The 21833-nt window shown below is 37.6% G+C and overlaps 2 protein-coding genes and 1 long non-coding RNA gene across 25 annotated transcripts in view; 2 read left to right on the top strand and 1 right to left on the bottom strand.

Annotated features, from left to right (window-relative positions):
• Positions 1-20090, top strand: part of Ddx52 (DExD-box helicase 52) — a 27765-nt gene extending 7675 nt beyond the window's left edge. Inside the window, exons 4-16 of one of the 2 annotated variants that reach the window (XR_015443270.1) lie at positions 473-658; positions 2231-2374; positions 3057-3168; positions 4466-4538; positions 5024-5227; positions 6567-6657; positions 9123-9245; positions 9377-9527; positions 9676-9751; positions 11048-11119; positions 13260-13352; positions 13612-15466; positions 18393-18604. Coding sequence is in view for 1 of the 2 variants with exons in the window: in XM_004870423.3 (XP_004870480.1) it covers positions 473-658; positions 2231-2374; positions 3057-3168; positions 4466-4538; positions 5024-5227; positions 6567-6657; positions 9123-9245; positions 9377-9527; positions 9676-9751; positions 11048-11119; positions 13260-13352; positions 18393-18456 (1389 nt within the window). In the remaining variant the exon portion in view is untranslated. Of the gene's footprint in view, positions 1-472; positions 659-2230; positions 2375-3056; positions 3169-4465; positions 4539-5023; positions 5228-6566; positions 6658-9122; positions 9246-9376; positions 9528-9675; positions 9752-11047; positions 11120-13259; positions 13353-13611; positions 15467-18392 lie in introns of both variants that reach the window. The other variant, XM_004870423.3, reaches the window with a different exon arrangement.
• LOC110346844 (uncharacterized) overlaps positions 1-21712 on the bottom strand; it is a 25330-nt gene extending 3618 nt beyond the window's left edge. Inside the window, exons 1-3 of the long non-coding RNA XR_002391109.2 lie at positions 21612-21712; positions 21155-21187; positions 17923-19479 (exon numbers count right to left, since the gene is read on the bottom strand). This is a non-coding gene — a long non-coding RNA (uncharacterized LOC110346844). The remainder of the gene's footprint in view (positions 1-17922; positions 19480-21154; positions 21188-21611) is intronic.
• Synrg (synergin gamma) overlaps positions 21407-21833 on the top strand; it is an 87974-nt gene continuing 87547 nt past the window's right edge. For 12 of the 22 annotated variants that reach the window (XM_087191903.1, XM_087191898.1, XM_087191895.1 and 9 more), the window contains exon 1: positions 21584-21732. In XM_087191903.1, the coding sequence (XP_087048029.1) occupies positions 21659-21732 (74 nt within the window). In that variant the 5' untranslated portion in view covers positions 21584-21658. Of the gene's footprint in view, positions 21733-21833 lie in introns of all 22 variants that reach the window. The other 10 variants (XM_087191904.1, XM_087191900.1, XM_021248724.2 and 7 more) reach the window with 3 other exon arrangements.

Below are 21833 nucleotides of genomic sequence, written 5' to 3'. Positions count from 1 at the left end.
TTTTTCTTAAAACATTGGCACTTGTGGGTCAGGGATTTAGCTCAGTGGTTTCGCCACCTGCTGTTCAGGCGCAAGGACCCGAGTTCAGTCCCTGGTACCAAAAAAAAAAAACATTGGCACTTGTATGCTAAGCACCATGAAAACAAGTGGATTCTGTGACTGTCTTCTAGATGTTTTTGTATGTATAAATATATGTTATGACCGTGACAGTAATAATTAGTATAAATAACACATTACTCATTGAAGCAACACATGAAGAAAGCATAGATAGGTTTGGTTTTTTTTTTATGAAGGTCATCTATTTATGAAATGAAATATACTTACTATCTATTGTTTGGGGGCTCAGATTTAATCAAAACGTTTCAGATGTCATTAAGCTTACCCAGAAACCATTACTGTTGTTTTACAACATCTGAGAATAAATGTATTTATTAGGCCATGTCCATGGTGGGCTTTTCATTTCACTTTTCAGATAAACTTCTTCCGGAATAAACACAAAATTCACATCCAAGGAACCGATCTTCCTGATCCAATTGCTACATTTCAGCAACTTGACCAGGAATATAAAATTAATTCTCGACTGCTTCAAAACATTCTAGATGCAGGCTTCCAAATGCCGACACCAATCCAAATGCAAGCCATTCCAGTTATGCTGCATGTGAGTATGAATGTGTAGGATGCCTGTAACAATCCTTTCTGTCTGTCTGCTCATTCTCTTCCCTCTCTCAATATCCTCCTTTCATCTTACCTCCCTTGTTAAAATCCTTCACTTGCTTTTAAGGTCCATTCAAATGCCTGTGTTCCTAAAAACTTGTCTTAATCACTACAACTGTAAGTGATCTTTCTCCTTCTCTTTCCCTACTCACCAAATCTCCACTGCTCTTAGAGTGTTCTTTTTCTTACAGCATTTAAACTCTCTGAGTGTAGGGAATATGGTTTCATCTTTTCATTGTTCATTTAGTTTATAGTGCCCAGAAGCTATTTCATAAATACAAATGCTTTCTAAAATTTTTGTACATAACCCAACTTAGTTTCTTTCCCAATACTTTTATTATTGAAGTATACTATACTTCAATAAAATGTACAGATTTTAAGTGCACAATTTAATTTCAACAATTACCACGCCAGTGAAAATACGAAACATTTGTGTTCCCCCCGAAATTTTGTTGTACTCTTTCCATTCAGTCCTCACTCTACTGCTTCCCAGGAGCAACTCTGTTCTGATTTCTGTCGTCCTATATTTGTTTATCTCTTCTAGAATTTCAGATACAATCACTATTTAACCTATTATTCTTGAGTTCTTTTATTTTACATACTCTTAATTTCAACCATAATACATATATTGGTAGTTTGTTACAGAATAGTATATTCTATTGTATAAATATGACAGTTTGTTGATAGAGCTGTAAATGAACCTAGTTTGTTTTGCGGGGGTTTTTTGAGACAGGGTCTCCTTGTGTAGTTGAACTGGGCTTGAACTGGTGGTAATTCTCCTGCCTCAGTCTCTTGAGTGCTGGAATTACAGGCATGCTCCACCAGGCCTGGCTAATTTAAATAAAAATTTCTGAGGTTTCTTTTGTAACAAAGAGAGCTGACTTTTCTCCACATAACAAAGCAGGCCTTCAGTTCGGATAACCACATCTATTTAGTCTTTCAGTGAGTCCTTTCTCAGTGAAATGAGAATACACTCATATATTTGAATAATAACTGTTAACTCACAATTTGGTAATTTTCATTTAAGATTGTTTTCTGTCATGCATTAGCTTAAAGCTTTAAAACTCCGTGACTTACCTGAAGATTGTCACCTACAAATTATTCTGTCACTCAGATCATTGCCTCTATTTTTAACCTCCAGTCATTCTCTTATTTAACAAAATCTTCATAGGCATTGAGCTGTACAGATAAAAAGTTGATTTTATAATTTGGCTTCAAAAAGAGTTGAGTGGGAAAGAAAAATTAAAATTGTGTAATTCTCTTTGAATTGTAGTTATCTGCATTGTTTATTCATTCATGTGGACTTCAGGAGCCATGCTCAGAAGCTTGGCTGGCAGGGATGGAGGGTGTTAGAAAAGCAAGTACAGGAAGAAGTTAGAAAAGCGGATAGGACTTGAACAATTAGACTAATTAGGTTTAATTTTATTTGTTGTTTGTATGGATGGTAGCATTCTTTGACCAGGGTCTGAAAAATTTATATACTTTTCCTTGTACTTACTATATTCTATGTTTTTAGGGTCGGGAACTTCTGGCTTCTGCTCCTACAGGATCTGGGAAGACTTTGGCTTTTAGTATTCCCATTTTAATGCAGCTGAAACAGCCCACAAATAAAGGCTTCAGAGCGCTGATTATATCCCCAACACGAGAACTTGCCAGCCAGGTATAACTTGTAGCTATTGAGATGATATATTTGCTATTTGCATCAGTAATCTTTGAAGTAATTTAAAAAGAGCTCAAAAGAATGAGGCTCATGTCTTCTGTCATAGTTAAATATTCTGTACAGAGTGTTATGTATATTACTACATATGGGCCAGTCTTCTAGTCTTTCTATATTTTTCTGAAACATTATTTTAACATTTATACTACTTTGGTAAATGCTCAAAAGATCTTTTAAGTTGAAAAGCTGTAGTGATACTTTCTAAAATTTATTTTTCTCACTTAGAAAACTGAAACCTTATTTCAGTTTTGAAATAGTAAACACACACACACAAAAAGAAAAACTGTGATCTGCTCCACCTTCCTAGTGTGCTTAATATAAAACACATGCCAAGTGAGAGATAGTATTATAATTAGCACTGTATTCTGCAAGCAATATGAAACATGTTTAAAGAGTGTTGCTTTTATATCTTGGACCTAATTTACTAAGTTCTGAAGTAACTACTGTGTTGTATGTATTAGGCTTTGACATTCTAAAACGCTGACAACCTCAGGTTAAACTACAGATTATTACAAGTTTGAAATGAGATAGTCGTGTTGATAATAGATTTACTAATAATGTAAAAGAAGCTGTACACTCTATCTGAGTATCTTTGCAGATCATGTTTTAACATTTTCTATTTTAGATTCACCGAGAGTTAATTAAAATCTCTGAGGGAACAGGATTTAGAATACACATGATCCACAAAGCAGCAGAGGCAGCCAAGAAATTTGGACCTAAATCATCTAAGAAATTTGGTAAGAAATTTATGCTTGTGCTGGGTGTGGTGGCAAACTTCTACAATCCCAGCCCTCTGGAAGATAGGGCAGAATTCCTGCAAGTTTGAGGCCAGCCTGGGCTACACAGTGAGTTTTCAAGGCCAGCCTCAACTGCATAGCAAGACCCTGCTTCAAAAAAACAAAAACTGAACAAACAAAACAAATTTATGCTCGGGATGTAGAGTATGTAAAGGATGTGGAAATTATAAATATCCTAATTTCACATAAGAGTTTAGTCATGTACAGAATTAGTTTTATTTTTAAAGAAGCTTAAACAAGATCCCAGTAGCTATATAAATAATAAACCAGTGGTGAGATAATTTTGCCCATTACCCTCTACCACAGTAACATTTGGCAGTATCAATTTTGCCAAAAAATTTGGCAATTATTAGTTGTTGAAATCAGGGAGAGGAACCAATAGCATGTAGTGGGAAGAAGTCAAGGATACTGTTAAATATCCTATAATACCTGAGACAGTCCTCGCCAAATAAGAGTTTTCTGGCCCAGGGCCGGGGATTTAGCTCAATGGTGCCGCCGCCTGCCCCACAAGCGCAAGGTCCTGAGTTCCATCCCCAGTACAAAAAAAAAGAGTTCTCTGGCGCAAAGTATCAACAGTTCTAAAGTTGGAAAACCCTACTTTATACCAGTGATTCTTAATCTGCCATGGAGTTACTCTGGCAGATAAGAATGATTACCTCTTCCTATCCTTGTACTAGCCAGAGAGTATGCACCCCCATTCCTCCCCAGTATTGAGGATCAAACCCCAGGGCCTTGCACATGGTAGGCAAGACAAGAGCTCTACCACTGAGCTATACCCCAGGCCATTTGACTTATTTTGAGATACAGTCTAAGTTGCACAGGCTGGGCTCACACTTGCAGACCTTCTGCCTTAGCCTCCAAGTCAGCTGGGATTACAGACATGTACAACCAATGAGAATCTGCCTTTATGTCTTTTATCTTAAGCTGAGTGAAATATTTAAAGAAAGGATTTTCCTGGAAGGAAAAAAAAGAACTTGCAAATCAAATTGTTGTATTATATAGTGTTCTTGCCTCTTAAAAACTGAGAAGCCTGCTCAATATTAATAAAAAGAGTGTAGGTAGCTTATGCTATACTGGGGAAATACATGTATTCTTTACTAATAAGGAAGAACTTTTATGTCAATAACTACTCTTTCCCTTTCCCACTGAAGATTATTAAATGAAATTCAGGAGTCTTAATTCCTTAGTTCAAAAAGGTTATGTCTTTTGCATATTCTACTATTTGTTTTTCCTATAGATATTCTTGTGACTACTCCAAATCGACTAATTTATTTATTAAAGCAAGATCCACCAGGAATAGACTTAACAAGGTACAGATAATAGTTTAATGTCTCTCACGGGTGTTTTTCATTTAGTTGATTATATTTTGTTCTTAATTGCTTATATTATTGCCCTTCAGAGCTTGCTGTCTGCCAATTTAAGTTGGTGCATCATTAAACTCATAGGAAAATTAACTATCTGGTCTGGAAGAAAGTTAAATATTTTGATAAGCAGTTAATACATAGACTTTTTCATATCTTTCAGTGAAGGTAATAGAGTTCATGAGATTCATGGAAAGCTCAGTTGTTGCTAATGGAACTTCATCTTTGAAGCTAATAAAATATGTACATTGGTTATGTTTTTCTCATTTTTACCTTTTTTTGTGCTACTTTTTTTTTTTTACCTTTTTCATGTATGATAAAGTAGCTCTTAGAACCAGCATCATGGTTTGACTTTTCCATGTGTTCCCACAGTTTAGTGAAGTGTTTTTGTATCTTGCAGTATAATATCCACAAGTTGTTCTGTTATTTCTTAGTGTCGAGTGGCTGATAGTAGACGAATCAGACAAACTCTTTGAAGATGGCAAAACTGGATTTAGAGACCAGCTAGCTTCCATTTTCCTGGCCTGCACATCCTACCAGGTCAGAAGAGCTATGTTCAGTGCAACTTTTGCATATGATGTTGAACAGTGGTGCAAACTCAACCTGGACAATGTCATCACTGTATCCATTGGTGCAAGGTAATTATTTTTCCACTTTATCCCACTAGTTTGTTTTCTTAGTATATGCGCTCCCAAAGCAAGCACTAGTTTTTTTTTTTAATATAAGTGATTGTTTTAGACTTGAGGAGATAGCTTGTTTGTAATGAGAGTAACAAGGGATACAGCTTTACTGGTACTGTATAAAATAAAGTCAAGATTCATTAAGGGTTTTCTGTTTCCAGATAATCTATATAGAGAGTTTTATATTTTCCTGTTACTGTTCTCATCATCATGTTTTTATTTGACTTTCCATTCATAAAATGACATGACCTCTATGGTCACTCAGGATTCAGTTTCTCTGATGGTTTATGTAAGTAGGACTACAAGATAAAACTGATATTACTGAGTCACTTCATTTATAATTCCTTTTTTTTAAAGTTCAAGGAAATTATGGTATGACCTGATAGAATATTGTGCAACCAATGAAACAGTTAAGTATAGTGCTTATAATACCATATAAATGAAAAGAAAATTGGACATGTTGGCACACACCTATAATCTCAGCTGTTTAGGAAGCTGAGGCAGGTGCTCTCAAACTCAGGAGCACAAGGCCTGAGAAATACTTCTCAAAAAAGAAGCAAAATGGAACAGTAAAGAATACCCTGTCTATTTTAAACTTAAAACTTCTATGTATATAAAAAGAAAGCAGAACAAGTTTACCTTTAAACATGATTTAAAGGCAGAGAATAGAATGGGAAAAGTATTTATTACATAGTACAATAGGTTGGAGCAGCTTATAAAGCTCTAATATAGCTTTCATCCCCACTTGTCAGTTTCTAAATAAACCCACGCTAATCATTAAGAAAAAATTTAGTCATGTATAATAACATTTAAAATGTTCTCATTATTTTACCCAATAGTTTTTTAAATTTTATGCATTTGAAAAAATTTTGTAAGTTAATAGTCACATGAAAATTTACAAGTAGACTACAACAAATCATTAGTTTATTCTAAAATGGTAGGATTGTAGGCAGTTTACTGGTTTTTTTAGGTTTTTTTGGTACTGGGGATTGAACTCGGCTCCTTGCACTTGCAAAGCAGGCGCCAGAACCACTGAGCTAAATCCCTGGCCTGGCAGTTTACTTTTTATTTTATTTTTCTATTATTTAAAAATTTTCTTTATATCACATTGTTAGAACAAGATATTTTAAAATTAGAATTCTGTCCTCAAATTAAAGTGTAAATAATTAAATACTTAAGTTGACCATGGAAATGTTGATTCTGTTGGAGTTCTGTGTCGATTTTTTCATTTATTTTAGAGTTCATGGGGAAAGCAAAACTTGGCTCTTATTAACTGCAAGATATATTTTCTTCTCAGGAATTCTGCAGTAGAAACTGTAGAACAAGAGCTTCTCTTTGTTGGGTCTGAGACTGGAAAACTTCTGGCCATGAGAGAACTTGTTAAAAAGGTATATTATACTACATTCTTGAATTTTGATAAACTTCACCAACCTTATTTTACAGTGGAAGACTCAGCACTGTATCATCATCATCATGCATTGTATTTAGTAATGCAGTGGTAGTAAGTCTTCTGTTCCTGGCTCAGAGTAGGCTAGGAGAAGATTTACCAGATGCCCTGAAAGCTGCATTTTCTCAAATGTACATATATACGGCCCCTTCTTTCCCCCATCTCTCTGCCAGTTTGTTATAGAAGAACTGGAACAGTATAGAATGAGTAAGACACTTGAGTTGGGTTTTCCTTTTTTATCCTTTAGTATGTACTGAGTAGAATCCATAGTTAAAAAGTTAATTAATGGGGCCGGGGATTTAGCTCAGTGGTTCTGGCGCCTGCCTTGCAAGCGCAAGGTCTCGAGTTCTCTCCCTGGTGCCAAAAAAAAAAAAAAAGTTAATTAATGAGGGTAGGGGACAGGCTAAGGAATAAAAAAGAAATCTAAGTACTAACCCCTACTACCTGGAATTTAGCCTTATTTAGAAGACAAAATAAATGTATTTGTGTGATATAGTTTGTGGTAAAGTGCCATAAAAGTCTAAAAGAGTATTTTTCTTAAGCATCCATCAAGTCATGATGGGACCTTCAGGGTAGGCTTCATTGATTGGGGAAAGCCTTTACTAATCTGTGTCTTGAAGGGTCTGTAGGGCAAAAGGTAAAGGGGGAAAATATTACAGTCTGGGAGAGGAGCTTGAGTACAGAAAGCTTCAAGAGGTAGAGGTGAACACCACATGTTTGGAGACTAGTGAAGTTATTTGTCCTAGGAAAAGAGTTAAAGGTGGGGAATTAAAGATCAGGTTGGACAGAAAAGTTAGGGTCAGATTGAGAGAGACCACTGGACATTTTTAAAGAAAATGGCCACACAATTTTTAAGAAATATAGTCAAAAAATAATATGTAAGATGGGATGTAAGGGGGTTGATTGGGTTGAAAGTAATGAAAATAGCTGGCTGTTAAATAAGGATGAGCAGAGATGAGGGAGAAGTAAATGAGGATGACAGCATTAGTGGTGGAATGTCCAGAAGAGGAGTTGCAAGGTGGAAGAGAAAGGTATTAACATGTAACTGGTGACTATGGAAGTGGTGTGCTTTAGAGTGAGAGCATGGACTCCAGAGCCAGAAGCCCGGATTGAAATTCTAGCCTATCTGTTCTACCTTTGGGCTACTTACCTCCTCTCTGTTCCACAGTTTCTTTATTTGTCAAATGGGATAATACATACCACCTAGAATTGTTTCAGTATTTGAGTTAATAGAAATAGAGTACTTATGGTAGTACTTGACACATAGTAAATGCTGTATGTGTCCATTTTATTCTTAAGGATATCATTTGCCACTAGGAAACTTGGGATTTTCACAAATATTCAGATGGAAATAATACATCAGAGAACTTTAAACATGTATGAACTTTAGGAAGTCTGTGAACTCTGAAATTATATGTAAGATTTTATGTGGATGAGTGGTTTCCTGTTAGAAAGCTTCATAACTTTCCTTAGATTCCAAATGGGATATGTAAAACAAAATTAAAATGCTTCAAGATTCAGTGGCCATGCCTATAATTCTAGCTACTCAGAAGGCAGAGGCAGGAGGATTACAAGTTTAAGACCAGCCTGGGCAGTTTAGCAAGACCTTGTCTCAAAAGGGGCTGGGGATGGTACAAGGTCCTGAGTTCGATCCCTGGTACCCAAAAAGAGAGGGCTGGAGATGTACATACTGTAAGTCAGTGGTAGAGTACTGCATACACCGCCCCCCCCCCCCGAAAAAAAAAAAGCTAAAAGCAGCCCTGATGTGGATATTCAAAGGTAAAGAAATCTGCCGGGGATTTAGCTCAGTCATGCTGCTGCCTGCCTCACAAGCATAAGGTCCTGAGTTTAATCCCCGGTACCAGCAAAAAAACAAAGATAAAGAAAGCTGGTCTGAGAGAGAGGTGTTGTTTGATGATACAAATGATAAAAATAATTTGCTTAGAGCTAATAGTTGTAACTGAGATTTTATTTGACTCAATAAGGTAAAGATTATATTGAGAGAAGTTAGAAGAAAGGACCAAGCTGTGAGAAAATGCCAAAATTAGGATAAACAGTTAAAGAGACAGTAGTTAGATTATAAGCAGAACCAAAGTTCTGAAGCATATAAGCCAAGATGATTTTTTCAGAGTGAGCATCCATTATTGGAAGAAAGTGAGGAAGGATTGATTGGACTAGTTTATTGGAATTAGCAAGATAGAGAATACAGTTGAGGGGAAGGAACCTATTGTAGAGAATAGATAGATGGTGAGGAAGATGGAGATGGATTTAGACTACTGGCCCGAGAGATTTAGTAATGAAAGTACTTGACTGAATTGGATTCTTTTGTGAACTAAAGTCATATGAAATATTCATGATATTCTTGCTTATGAGTTATGTGTGCTAATTTTTGCCATCTTTTTTTAGGGTTTCAATCCACCTCTTCTTGTTTTTGTCCAGTCCATTGAAAGAGCTAAAGAACTTTTTCATGAGCTCATATATGAAGGTATTAATGTGGATGTCATTCATGCAGAAAGAACACAAGAACAGGTAAAGTCAAATGTATCTTCAAAACTATAATGAGCTACATAATTTTAAGATACTGGCGTTAAATTTATGAAGTACCTATTTTCCATTCCTAGAATTGTACTAAAGCATGTAATGTATATTCTCTTAACCAGAGAGATAACACAGTCAACAGCTTCAGAGCAGGAAAAATCTGGGTTCTTATTTGCACTGCTTTGCTTGCAAGAGGGATTGATTTTAAAGGTGTGAACTTGGTGATCAATTACGATTTTCCAACCAGCTCGGTGGAATATATCCATAGAATAGGTGAGTTGCCTTTTTTTTTCTTTCCCTGTCACCCACTCAACTATTTTAGCATTTTTACTGTTCCCTTCAGACATACTCAGTATGTGAATCCTGAGACACCATTTCCCCCCCAAAATGTGCTTTTTTTTAATGGTCTGATTTCTCTTAGGTCGAACTGGAAGAGCAGGACATAAGGGAAGAGCTGTTACATTTTTCACTGAAGATGATAAACCATTATTGAGAAGGTAATTTAGGAAAATAACAGTATTCATTTGACAAAGTTGTTTCATTACTTTTGTATGTATATTCTATTAACAGATAATTACAAAATAGCTATGTCCCAGATTCTATTAATGGTATTAGTCAACTAAATTTTTAGCCACAAGAAAAGGAAAAATGATCAAAGAGCCTTGTTTTTGCCCTTCGATTATTAGAATTTGGGAATATTCAAAATGGAATATTCATTTTTAAGTTTCCGATTCACAGGACTCTTCTAATAGCCAGCCACTGATTGATGGTATAGTATAATATTAAGGTTTTGAATTAGTGAATAATTTTTAATTAGATTTAATTTTTAATTTTTAATTATTTAATTTTTAATAATTTTTAATATTCTCTTCAGCTGAGTTAGCCTTCTCTCTTACCACAGTGCATCCTTCCCATTACAGTTAGGGCCAGATGGAATTTTATATTTAGTTACAGAATTATTTGCCATATAGGGAAAAAAATTTTAATAACATATCCCAACTTTTCTCCATTGTAAGCCTTTTTAAGTCTACGTAACATATACTTTTGGAAACTCAGGTCTTACTTTATCCCATCATTATAGATTTTAATGTAGAGGATAGGTTTCCTATATTTTGGCTATCTGCAGTAATTTTGGGGTAATGATAACTGAGAAGCACTTCACATTTCTAACAAATGAAATTTAGTTATGGCCTAAAGGCATTTGTAGTTTGATCTGATTATCAGTTCTGATAAAGATTTTGATTTGTACCCTCTGAGCTTTGACTGTCAGCCTTTGTACAGCTCTGAGTAGACTTTCATATGTGCATGTGTAGTGGGTGAATTCCAACAGCCTAAAGCCACCTCAGGTCTTCTTAGCAACCCGGGATAATAATAGTATTTTACTTCATAGGGTTCTGAGGAGTGAATAAGTTAATATACAAGAAAAATTTACAATACCAACCCCATAGTAAGCACTGTTCTTTGATAAATTTAGGCTTGACTCTGGCTTCATTCTTTGTTTTCTCAAAGGTTGGGCCTACTAGCTTTTCAAAGCTTGATTAATGTTGAAATAATTACTACCTAAAATTACTCAGCAATAAATGCCTTGATTTTAGTCCCATGTATAGTTCTTTCAGTAAGAAAGATACTAAATGTATCTCTCAATGTAGATACATTTAGTGGTAGTTGAGGTCAGAACATTTTACTTTAGTACTTTGTGTAGTCTTAGTTCCTCTTATTTTGTGCATAAAATTTGTGTACATAAGCATCAGTTTGACAAGAGATAAATTTATGTTTATGGGTTCCTTTTTCAGTGTCGCCAATGTTATACAGCAGGCCGGTTGTCCTGTACCAGAATACATAAAAGGTTTTAAGAAACTACTAAGGTATATCTTGAATTTACCTGGAGTTTTTTTTCTGTCTTTACAAATACATTCTTGCTTTTTTTTTTTTAATACCGGAGATTGAACTCAGGTCCTTGTGCCGGCGGTGGAACCACTGAGCTAAATCCCAGGCCCCATTCTTGCTTTTTATTTTGTTTGTTTTCTTGCCCTTTATTTATTTTTTATAAGTATATATCCCAAAACAATACTGTACAGTTTAGTTTTGCATGTTTTTGATCTTATATATAGTGCTTCTCTACTTAGAATAGGATTACATCCTAATAAACTCATTGTGAGTTGAAAATTTTGTTAAGTTGAAAATGTATTTAAGGGCCAGGGATTTGGCTCAGTGGTGCCCGTGCCTGCCTCGCAAGCACAAAGGCCTGAGTTTGATCCCCGTTACCAAAAAAAAAAATGTATTTAATGCACCTCACATACCAAACGTCATAGCTTTAGCAACCCAGTACGCTATAGAGTATCAGTTGCTTATCCTCATGATCAGGTGGCTCACTAGGAACTTTGGTTCATTGTTGCTGCCCAGCATTGCAGAAGAGTGTGGTACCATATTGTGGTACCAGTGCTAGCTGGAAAAAGATTAGAATTCAAAGGACAGTTTTTACTGATGTGTATCACTTTTGTACCACTATAAAGTGAAAAAATTCTAAGTCAAATCATTGTGGTTGGGGAACACCTATAAATAGTATCAAACTAGATATGTTCTTTTTTTTTTTCTTTCTTTTTTTGGTACCGGGATTGAACTCGGAACTTTGCGCTTGCAAGGCAGGTGGCAGAACCACTGAGCTAAATCTCTGCCCCTAGATATGTTCTTTTACTTTCTGTTCTTGTTCAAAGTCAATGTTTGTATTTTAAATTAATGGGGATCAAACGGAAGGGATCCACCAAAGGCCTCGTGTATGATAAGCAAGCACTGTTAACACTGAGCTATGCTTCTAGCCCTTGATTTTTTTATATTGTGGGAAAATACATATGAAGCCTACCATCTTAACCATTTTTACATGTACAGGTCAGTGGTATTAACTACACTCATATTTTGCAACCATTACCACCATCCACTGTTTTCTGCTTATAAAATTGCCACTCTGTACCCATTAAACAGTAACTCCCAATTCTCCCCTGCCCCTAGGCCCTGGCAGTTGCATTCTAATTTCTCTCTTATTTTGACCATTCTAAGTATGTTATATGAGTGGAATTCATACAGTATTTGTCTTTTTTGGAATTATTTTACTTAGCATAGTGTCTTCAAGGTTTATCCATTTGTATACTCAGAATTTCCTTCCTTTTTAAGGCTGAATAATATTCCATTGTATGTATATACCACATTTTACTTAACCATTTATCTGTTGATAGACATTTACTTTGCTTCCACATAACTATGTGAATAATGCTGCCATGAATATGAGTATACACATAGGTCTTCATGCACTCTTTTTTTTTTTTTTTTTGGTACTGGGGGGTCGAACTTCGGTCCTTGGGCTTGCACAGCAGGTGGCGAAACCACTGAGCTAAGTCCCCGGCCCTATGCACGCTTGATTTTACATTCTGTCTTATACATTATAAGTCAACCAATAATTTTAGAGCATTTTAAGATAAAAAATTTTACATTTAAATATTTGTGACTGTTACTTTATTTCCTTCCCAATTTTTGATCCTTGAAATTTTAAGTATTGAGGTTTTTAAAAAAACTACTCAGTGTGAGTGAAATATACTTATTTTAGTTCTTAAAATGAATTTAAAAATTAATTGATCAAAATCAAACTCTAAGGGCCAGGGATGTAGCTCAATGGCACAGCACCTGCCTGGCAAGTGCGAGGCCCTGAGTTCAATTTCTGGTACAAAAAAAGAAAAAAAAAAGACCAAACTTTAATGGTTATTGACATAGGATATAAAGGCTGTGTTTTAATAACAATCAGAGGCTTTTTAAAAGATTAAATTTATCATCCCTTGAGATAGCTAAGTGCTATTGGGTAATTTAGTTTATTAAAGTGGATACTGCCCCCACCTTAAATCTGTAAGTAGTTAAAAAATGCATTTTGGGATTAAGAATCAGAAGTAATTTTAGTTTTAGTTTTTCCTAAATGAAGTTTCACCTAATTTATTTCCTTTCTCACTTTGTAACTTTCAGCAAACAAAAGAAAAAGATGGTTAAAAAACCATTGGAAAGGGAAAGTATTAGCACAGCTCCAAAATATTTCCTAGAGCAAGATAAAGGTAAATGGTAAGTATATACATGGTTAAAAATCAAAAAGTTGAGATTTGACTCATATAGTTATAGGCAAAAATTTTTTTCAGTTAAATTTTTAGGTAGATTAGGTCTACAGCCCATTATAAAATGTGACTTAATAATATATCCTAGGTTATCTATGATTTGGGAACTTAGCTGATTTAATCTTGGAATTTTTCTGTAGATCTAGTTTTGTTCCATATTTGAAAATATGGTTTCAGTTCACTATGAATTGTCTACTCTCTCCACATAGTCTGCATCAGGACATGCTACTGAAGCCACCAAGACTCAAGACCATTGGCTCACATTGATCAAGTCTTCCCTGAGCGTCATATTCTGGGCCAGATTTCATTATAATCTTAGGTTTATGCTGAAGCACACTGTACCATCTTAACAAGTAGTACTTGGGTAAATTTATACTGGCTTAGCCTAATTTTTGAGATTTTTAAAGTATAGTTCTTGAAGAATACATACAAGTCTACCTTATTTTCACAGAGTGTTAGGACTACATGTTTTGGTACAAGTAGGCCAAAATATTCTGAATAGTACTACTCTTTCCACTATGTAAGGAAAATGGTATTCTTCAAATTCTTCCATTACTAGATTAATATATGCTGTAATAGAATTGCCTCATTCTAATAATTTCTTAGAGGGAGAGTGTGTGTGTTTCCTCAGAATGTCATCAGTGTCCTAAGATACTACATACTGTTGTGAAATAAACTATTGGTTCTTTCCATTGCCTTACATCTGTTCTCTGAAAATTAGAAAAAACTTGCATCGACCCATAGGCATTAACTGAGTTAGCCTGCAAGGTGCTTAGTGGTAATAAAGTGCACAGATTAATACAAAACAAGCCACTTTTTCTGAAGATAGGAAAAGAGGCTAATATCCACAAAAAAATTAGAGAATGGTTTTAAATAAAATTGGAGATTAGCAAAAGGCAAGATTATTATGGATAGGCATAGTTACAGAAACTTTCAAGAGGCAAAACTATCTTTTAAGTTGAGCAAGTAGAAGGAAGAAGGTGAAGAAAGGTATAATAGCTGGTATGTATTTTCCTTGTAAGTGGGTCAAGAGTCTTACATGACCTTTTGGTATGGACTATGGAGGAGCTAGTGTTCAGTTCAAGTATAGGCAGTACAAAGTGTCCCAAAATTTTAGTGCACTTTTACTATTTGGAGAAGAATAAATGCCACAAACAAGTAACAAAAATGTCATTTGAAAGCCTAATAATTTTAATTCCATTTGTACATACTCAGTTTTGTGGATTATTAATACATTAATTGTTGTGGTGACAGTTTCTGGGTGACACTCAGACCAGTGATAGAGGTAGGGAACATGGGAGGGAGTCACATGAGAACTCTCACACAGGCATCAGAACCTTCTTTGAATGATCTTACAGCTAAAATTACAAATGCAGTCTTTTCAGGCACTGAGCAGCAACTGTTGTGAGCTTTTACATAGGATGAAAATCACCTAGAGCAGGGCTGGAGATAAGAGTGCATGTTTGAGACCCTGCATTATGGGTTTTGGTTTTTTTTATTGTTGTTGGGTTTTTTTTCTTTTTTTTTTTAGCTTTTCGAAATTATTTTGTTATTGTCTTTGGATCAGGCACAGTAATAAGAAATACAACTGAAGAAGTCTGGTTTTTCTTTTAAAAACTCAATATTCTATTTTGATAAATTCCACACACATGTTGAAATAATCGTACAATGAACACCCATATGTCCACTCATGTATATTTTTCAATGAGCAGTTTCTTTTAATTGGTTTATTTCCAACTGTACATTTATCCATTCCTTCATCTATTCATCAATCCATCTTAATTTTTTGATACAATCAGTTGTAGATGTTAGCATACTTTGTTGATAAAGGTTTCAGTATTGTTATTATTTTGGTTGTATGAAACAGGATCTCACTGTGTAGTTCAGGTCAGCCTCGAACTCACTATGTAGCCCAGGCTGGCCTTGAATTCACAGCACTCCTCTTGCCTCAGCTTCCTGAGCTGTGTGTATATTACTAACTAGATTTTTATTTTGACTTACAGTTCTCTTTCTTTCCTTAAATAATATGTGCATGTAATGATCCTCCACTGTCTCTCACCTCAGGTAAATAGTGTTCTAATTTTTTTCCATCATAGATTATGTCTACTTTAGAACTTCATATACAAGTGGATAAGATTTGTATCATTCAGTATAATTTTCTTCAGTACTGGGGACTGAACCCAGGGCTTTCGCACTGAGCTACATCCCTAGTCACTTTTATTTTGATACAGGGTCTGACTAAGTGATTAACTTGCCTAGGGTGAGCTCAAACTTGTAATCCTGCCTCAGCCTCCCAGAGTGCTGGGATTGCAGATAGGCATCACCATCCCCACTGAGCATAATGTTTTTTGGTTTTTTGGGTTTTCTGAGACCCAGACATGTCATTGTGTGCCTCAGTACTTCCTTTCCACTGTTGAGAAATATTCTGTTACGGGACTAAGCACGGTCGGTCTGTCCACTCTCCTCTTGATGAACAATTGAGCGGTTTCCAGCTCTGGGCTGTGATGAGTAGAGCTGCTGTGAGCATCGTAGAACAGTATTTTGTGGACATACGGATTGATCATATTCAGAGTGGAATCACTTGGTCACAGAATCTGTGTGTACTTAATATCATGAGACACTACTAGGGCTGCTTCCCAGCGTGATTATGCTGTTTCACACTACTGCACCACCGGCACTGGCCAAGTTCTGGGTGCTCCACGTTCTTGCCCACGTGTGGTGCGGTCAGTCTCTTGAATCAGTCTTCTAGGGGCGCCTCTGACACCCCATTGTGGCGTCCATTGGCATTTCCCGGTGACTAATGGTGTCAGGACTCTTCATATGCTTCTTGGCAATCAGCAGGCATTCTTTGGGGAACGTCTACTCAACATCTGTGTCCACTTTTTATTGGGTGGTGTATGTTTTCCTGAATTGTAGGAGTTCTTTACAAATCCTGGGTATCAGTTTCTGGTCAGATGTACCTTTGTGAACCTATTTCTTCCTTCATTTTATCCACCTTGATCTTCATTCTGTAAAAGGAGAACCTGTGCCAAACAACATCCACACAGCTTACCTGAAGACCCTTGGGCCCTTGCACTTTAAGGCAGGGGGTGCTCAGGAAACTGCTGGCTGCCAGGACTAGGCTTTCCATTTGTATTTATCTGTGGCTATTTTCAGCATGGAAGTAGTGTGCTTGTTTTCCTTGTTTACTTTAAACAGTTGTCTCAGCTAGGAGTCTTTCTGTCTGGCAAGGATACGTTTTCCAGGCTTCCTAAGAGACAAGGACCAAGCCTCAGCAGCAGCACCAGAAAGGTCTGTTCAGGTCCTGACCCAGGGACATGGCCGGCATGGTGAGGAGAGGAAGACATGCTCTCTATGGCCACAAGGCCCAGAGTGAGGAGGCTTCGCCTTCTGTGAGCTGCTGCTGCCGGGGCCAAGTGGAGCAGGCACAGCTGCCTCCCAGTTGCCGGGGTCCAGGAGTGCGGGGCATGGCAAGATCTGGGCACAGGGCTCCACCTGGTGCTGGAAAAGGATCTGGGCAGAGCAGCTGGCAGCTGCGACTCCTGGCTCCTCCTGTGGAAGGAGGCCAAGGGACTGTCACCACCTCTGACCCCAGGGCTGCTCCCTGGGTTTTTTTTCTTTAATCAGCTACAGCATAAGATGGTGGCTAGGTTGAAATTTAATAAAATACATCAGTATGTTTTTATGTTTGTAGGGCTTTTGTTATTTTTGTGGGGTTTTTTGGGCGGTTTTTTTTTGGGGGGGGGGACCGGAGATCGAACTCGGGACCTTGTGCTTGAGCAGCAGGCGCCAGAACCACTGAGCTAAATCCCCGGCCCAGGGCTTTTGTTATTGTACAGTACTGAGAATTGAACCTAGGACCTCAGGCTTGCTAGGCAAGCACTCTGCCACTGAGTCATATCACCAGCCCTCTTCAGGGTAAATGAAACTTAGCAGCATGAAGACTTTGAGGGCATTTGGTATAAATCTTGTCATATCTACTTAAAATGCTTTTGCTTTCTTTCCATTTTCTGCACATTTAAAGGCCATCCTTCTTAAAGGATATAAACAAGACCCTTCCTGATCTGATTGTAGCTTACCTCTCCGCCATAGGTATTCCTTTAATGGTCCTTCTCATGCCTGTAGTCCCAGTGCATCCCTCAGCTGATAACTCTTATGCCCAGCTTCAGCACAGCTTCCCATCCCTGTTGCCTAGTGGACTTCACTTCAGACATGTTAAACTTGTTATAATTGGAGGGTGGGGAGGGAGGATTGAACTTGGAGTCAGGAAACTGATTCTTCTACTTTCCTATTTGACTTTGGACAATTCACTTCACCTCTCAAGTCTCCTTCCCCCCAGTGGAAATAATTACATAAGTAATACAAACTGCTGCTTAGGGTTGGTTAGAGGAGTAAATGAGTTAATATATACTAAAGAACTTTGCATTACTACAGCAAACATTATTGAAACATTTTTCTTTTCCAGTGTTATCACTTAGCAGTTATTGGTTAGTTAGCACTGAGTAAGTAATGGCATTTACCATTCACGAGGCTCTATAATCACCTTGTTGGGGTTCATGTCTAACAGTTTTTACCGGTGTGTGATGATTGACAAGTTATCAGCCACTCTGTTCCTCATTTTCTTCATCTGTAAAATGAAGCTAATAAAATCTTCTTTTTAAGTCATTATGAAGATAACCCAAGTTAATAATTAGCATGTGAAACAGAGTACTTAATAAGCACTGAATCAATGTGAAGTTTCATTATTAGCTCAGAATCAGAATCTATCTTTCATACTTTGTAGTAGTGTGGTTTATTGTGATGTCACTGTCTGACTTAGGTGACAGTGATTTTCTAAAGGGCAAAGACTAGGTTTAATGCACCTTTGTGTTCTTAGTGCCACATATACTTTGATATACAGTAGGTTTCATTACGTGTTTATTAAACCCTCAGAATTATAAGAAAAGTAAGTAGAGAATATCTGATTCAACTTTTTATTTCCTTTTCACAGGAAAAAGGTCACTGGCCAGAAGAACAAGAACAAGAAGAAGGTAGCTCTTGAAATCAAAAGTTAACAACAGACTTTTTAAAAAGACTCACAGAAATTAATTTTATGGTTCCAGCGTGAATGTTTTCATAGAACACTTCAAGGCTTGTAATCACTGCTGCCAAACATTTGGAATCAACTACAAGTACATAAAACTGAAAAATGATCTTAAACTATCAATGCATCATGTCAGATTTTAATTTGTAGGTGAAAACTGTACAATGGATAAAACACTTACTGCTATTTCTGTAGTTGAATCCAGAGAGATACTTTTTTTTTGGTACCAGGGATCTTAGGACCTCGCGCTTGCCAGGCGGGCACTATGCCGTTGAGCTAAATCCCCGGCCCAGAGAGATACTTCTTATAGAAGAACAAAACCTTATGGTAAATAACACCCAAATGTGGTGAACTCTTAAGCATTTTTCCCTTCAAGTGTGAAGGAAAGTGTGATATATGCCATGGAGAGGCATCTGGAACACAATTTAAAATAAAGCCTTAAGATTGCTCTTCTACTCCTTCACACACACAGTTATTTATTTACTCACTTATATTTACAGTGCTGGGGATTGAACCCAGGGCTGCTTCTCTCTCTTTTCATTTTTTGGGGGGGATGGGGAGGGATGGAGAAGAAACAGAACAGGCCAGCTATCAGATAGAAACCTACTGTTTCTTTAATATTTCTTAATTTGTTGCTGATCTTTGGTTGTGTGAACCACAATAGAGATGCCTCTTTTGTAGCTGGTGTTCAAGTTCCCTAAAATTTTAAATTGTTTGGTCTGTTAAGTATCCTTATATCTCATTGGAAAGATGCTTGTACTTAGCTGTCACAATGTTGCAGCTACAAGATTAATCAGCCTCTCCTTCGTTCTCCATCATTTAATCATGCTCTTTCTTGTCTCTTCATTTAAGATGATTTTGTTCAAAAACTGAAAAATGTTTTATCTAGATAAGGAAGAACATTCATATCACTCAGTACACTTCTGGCTTCATTCTCTTACAACTTATCTTTCCTGAGGCTTGATTGTCCTTTATCCATTGAGTAAGCAGGTCTCTGTCAAAGGTAAAGGGTTATGATTACATGGTGAATTAAGCTATTTTCTGTAATCAAGGTTTTTTTCAATTACTAGTTTTGTACACTAGAATTTTTAAAAACATTTTATACAAGTAAGGCACTTAAACTGGCACCCTTGAACGACATGATTTTACCAGTACTACCACAATACTGTAATATAGGTAGCTCCTCAGCAGCTTCTGAGTTAAACTTACTTGATTTACTCTTGACCTTTTTTCCTAGAGTCTGCACAGGTACACTCTGCCTTGAACAATTTAGAAGAGACAAAAACTGCTTATCTTAGAAGCACATGATTTTTTGTTCTTATAAACAGATCCTTGGTTCAGCATAGATTCTGGAAGTATGTGCAATCTATTTGCCTGTTGGGTGCCTTTGAATAAGTTCTTTAATTTCTTAAACCTTCACCTTTTTCACCTCTGAAACTATATATATCTCAAGATTGGAAGTATCTAGCACTATGCTTGAAATTACTGTAATAAACCCACAACAAATATTCCTCTATCAAACATTAAGGTTTTTGTAGGAATATAAAGGTTGATAACTGTTCCTGCGTTTACAATTAACAGTGGAAATAAAGTGAATGAAAAATAGTGTGGCAAATGCTGTTAGATGTAAGACCATGTTGCTGAAGCATCATGGGGGAGCCATCTAACCCAAATTTGGGATATCATGTAAGGCTGACATCCTGAACTGAGTCCTGCAGATACGGAGATTAATAAGCAAAGAGGATGAAGAAAGTATTCCATGCACAAAGATCACATCTCCCACAATTCTTGAAATACTCCGTTATTTTTTTCAAGTATTATGTAGCCACCCAATCTATAAATGTCTACAGAAATCTGTATCAATTTAGTTTGTCAATAGATTCTGAAATTAAACTCCTTTATACCGTTTGGAGCTATCTGCTATCTAAACTTCAGCTTTTCCTAGTAAAGAGAGGGGTGAAATTAGTGACTGGACAGTTCAAATAACATGATAACTGAATAGCTGGTGCAAGTGAAAGGAGCAAGGGCTTTGGAGTCAAACTGGCCTGTTTATTCCGGTCCTGCTTGTAGCTGTATGATCTGGGCAAATTACATTGATTTAAGATTGGTTTTTTGGTCTATAAAGTTCTAATCCTCACTCGTAGGCACCCTGAGGTTTTGTTTTGTTTTTTGGTACCGGGGATCGAACTCAGGACCTTGCACTTGCGCAGCAGGCGCCAGAACCACTAAGCTAAATCCCGGGCCCCACTCTGAGTTTTTAAATGCACTTAAAATTCCTGACCAGTGATTTGTACCCAGTAAGTAATAACTTCATACAAATTCTCTGTCAAAGTCCTAAGGCAAGAGTGAAAGAAGAAAAAAAAGGGCTTAATTACAATTAATCGATTACTTGGGAGCGTGGGAGTTTCACTTGACTTCCATTTTACTTCTAGATAGCAGTTTGATGGGCGGCGGAGGACGTGGAAAACATCCCGAGGTAGGTCAGACTAACTGCGCCCCTCCCAGCACCACTGTTTTGTCCCAGGCAGAAAGAATAGGAAAAATATGTGGACTAGTAAGTGTGGTGTGATGGCAGAGTCAATCCCAAGAATGGCGCACCTCGGAAGTTTTTAAAATGTGGATTGGATTTATGTACTCTTGGTTGGTTTACTAAAATATATTGTAAATACCTTTGGTGGCTTGAGATGGATGCCAAAGGGAAGCTGCGGAACACCAAGGAAAGAGTAGAGAAAATTAATCACATCATGAATAACTAGCAGTGTTAAGCTATCAAAGGGTCCACCCAAGATCTATCCTTGATACGTAATGAGTAACAATAAAAGAACACTTGTGTACCCTTATCCAGTTAAAAATGGGAACTCAGCCCCTTTGCACTAATCGATGTGCGCGCTTGCAGAGAACTACAGCAGCCTGCTGCCGTGAGCCTTTCCCAGACAATGCGACTCATCCCGAGGGCCGCCCACCCTCCCCGAAGCCTGCCTCGCACCAAGAGCACCCCCCCCCCCCGCAGCGCCGGCTCTCACAGCCCGCCCCGCTCCTCCCGGGGCGCAGGGTCACGTGGGCACACGGCCCCGCCCCGTCACCCGGGCCCCGGCGAAGTGGGCCTGGCGTTTGCCCCGGAAGTACCTGTCCGGCTGACAGCTGCTGGCGCGGCGGCGGCGGGTCTGAGGAAGATGGCGCTGCGGCCGGGAGCAGGAGCTGGCGGCGGGGCTGCGGGAGCCGGCGCGGGGGCCGCCGGGGGAGGCAGGTGGGTGTGAGGAGCCGGGTCCGACGGAGCCAGGCGGGCCTCCCTGGCCGTCTCCGATGACGACACGGGGCGCAGGGCCCCGCAGAAGCGAGGGGGCTCGC

The sequence above is a fragment of the Heterocephalus glaber genome, unplaced genomic scaffold, assembly GCF_053883595.1.
Source record: "Heterocephalus glaber isolate CG9 unplaced genomic scaffold, H.glaber_assembly_v1.0 deba00001564, whole genome shotgun sequence".
NCBI classification, from domain to species: domain Eukaryota; kingdom Metazoa; phylum Chordata; class Mammalia; order Rodentia; family Bathyergidae; genus Heterocephalus; species Heterocephalus glaber.
The sequence above is the reverse complement of the archived record's forward strand: the minus strand, read 5'-3'. Positions and strand labels throughout refer to the sequence as shown.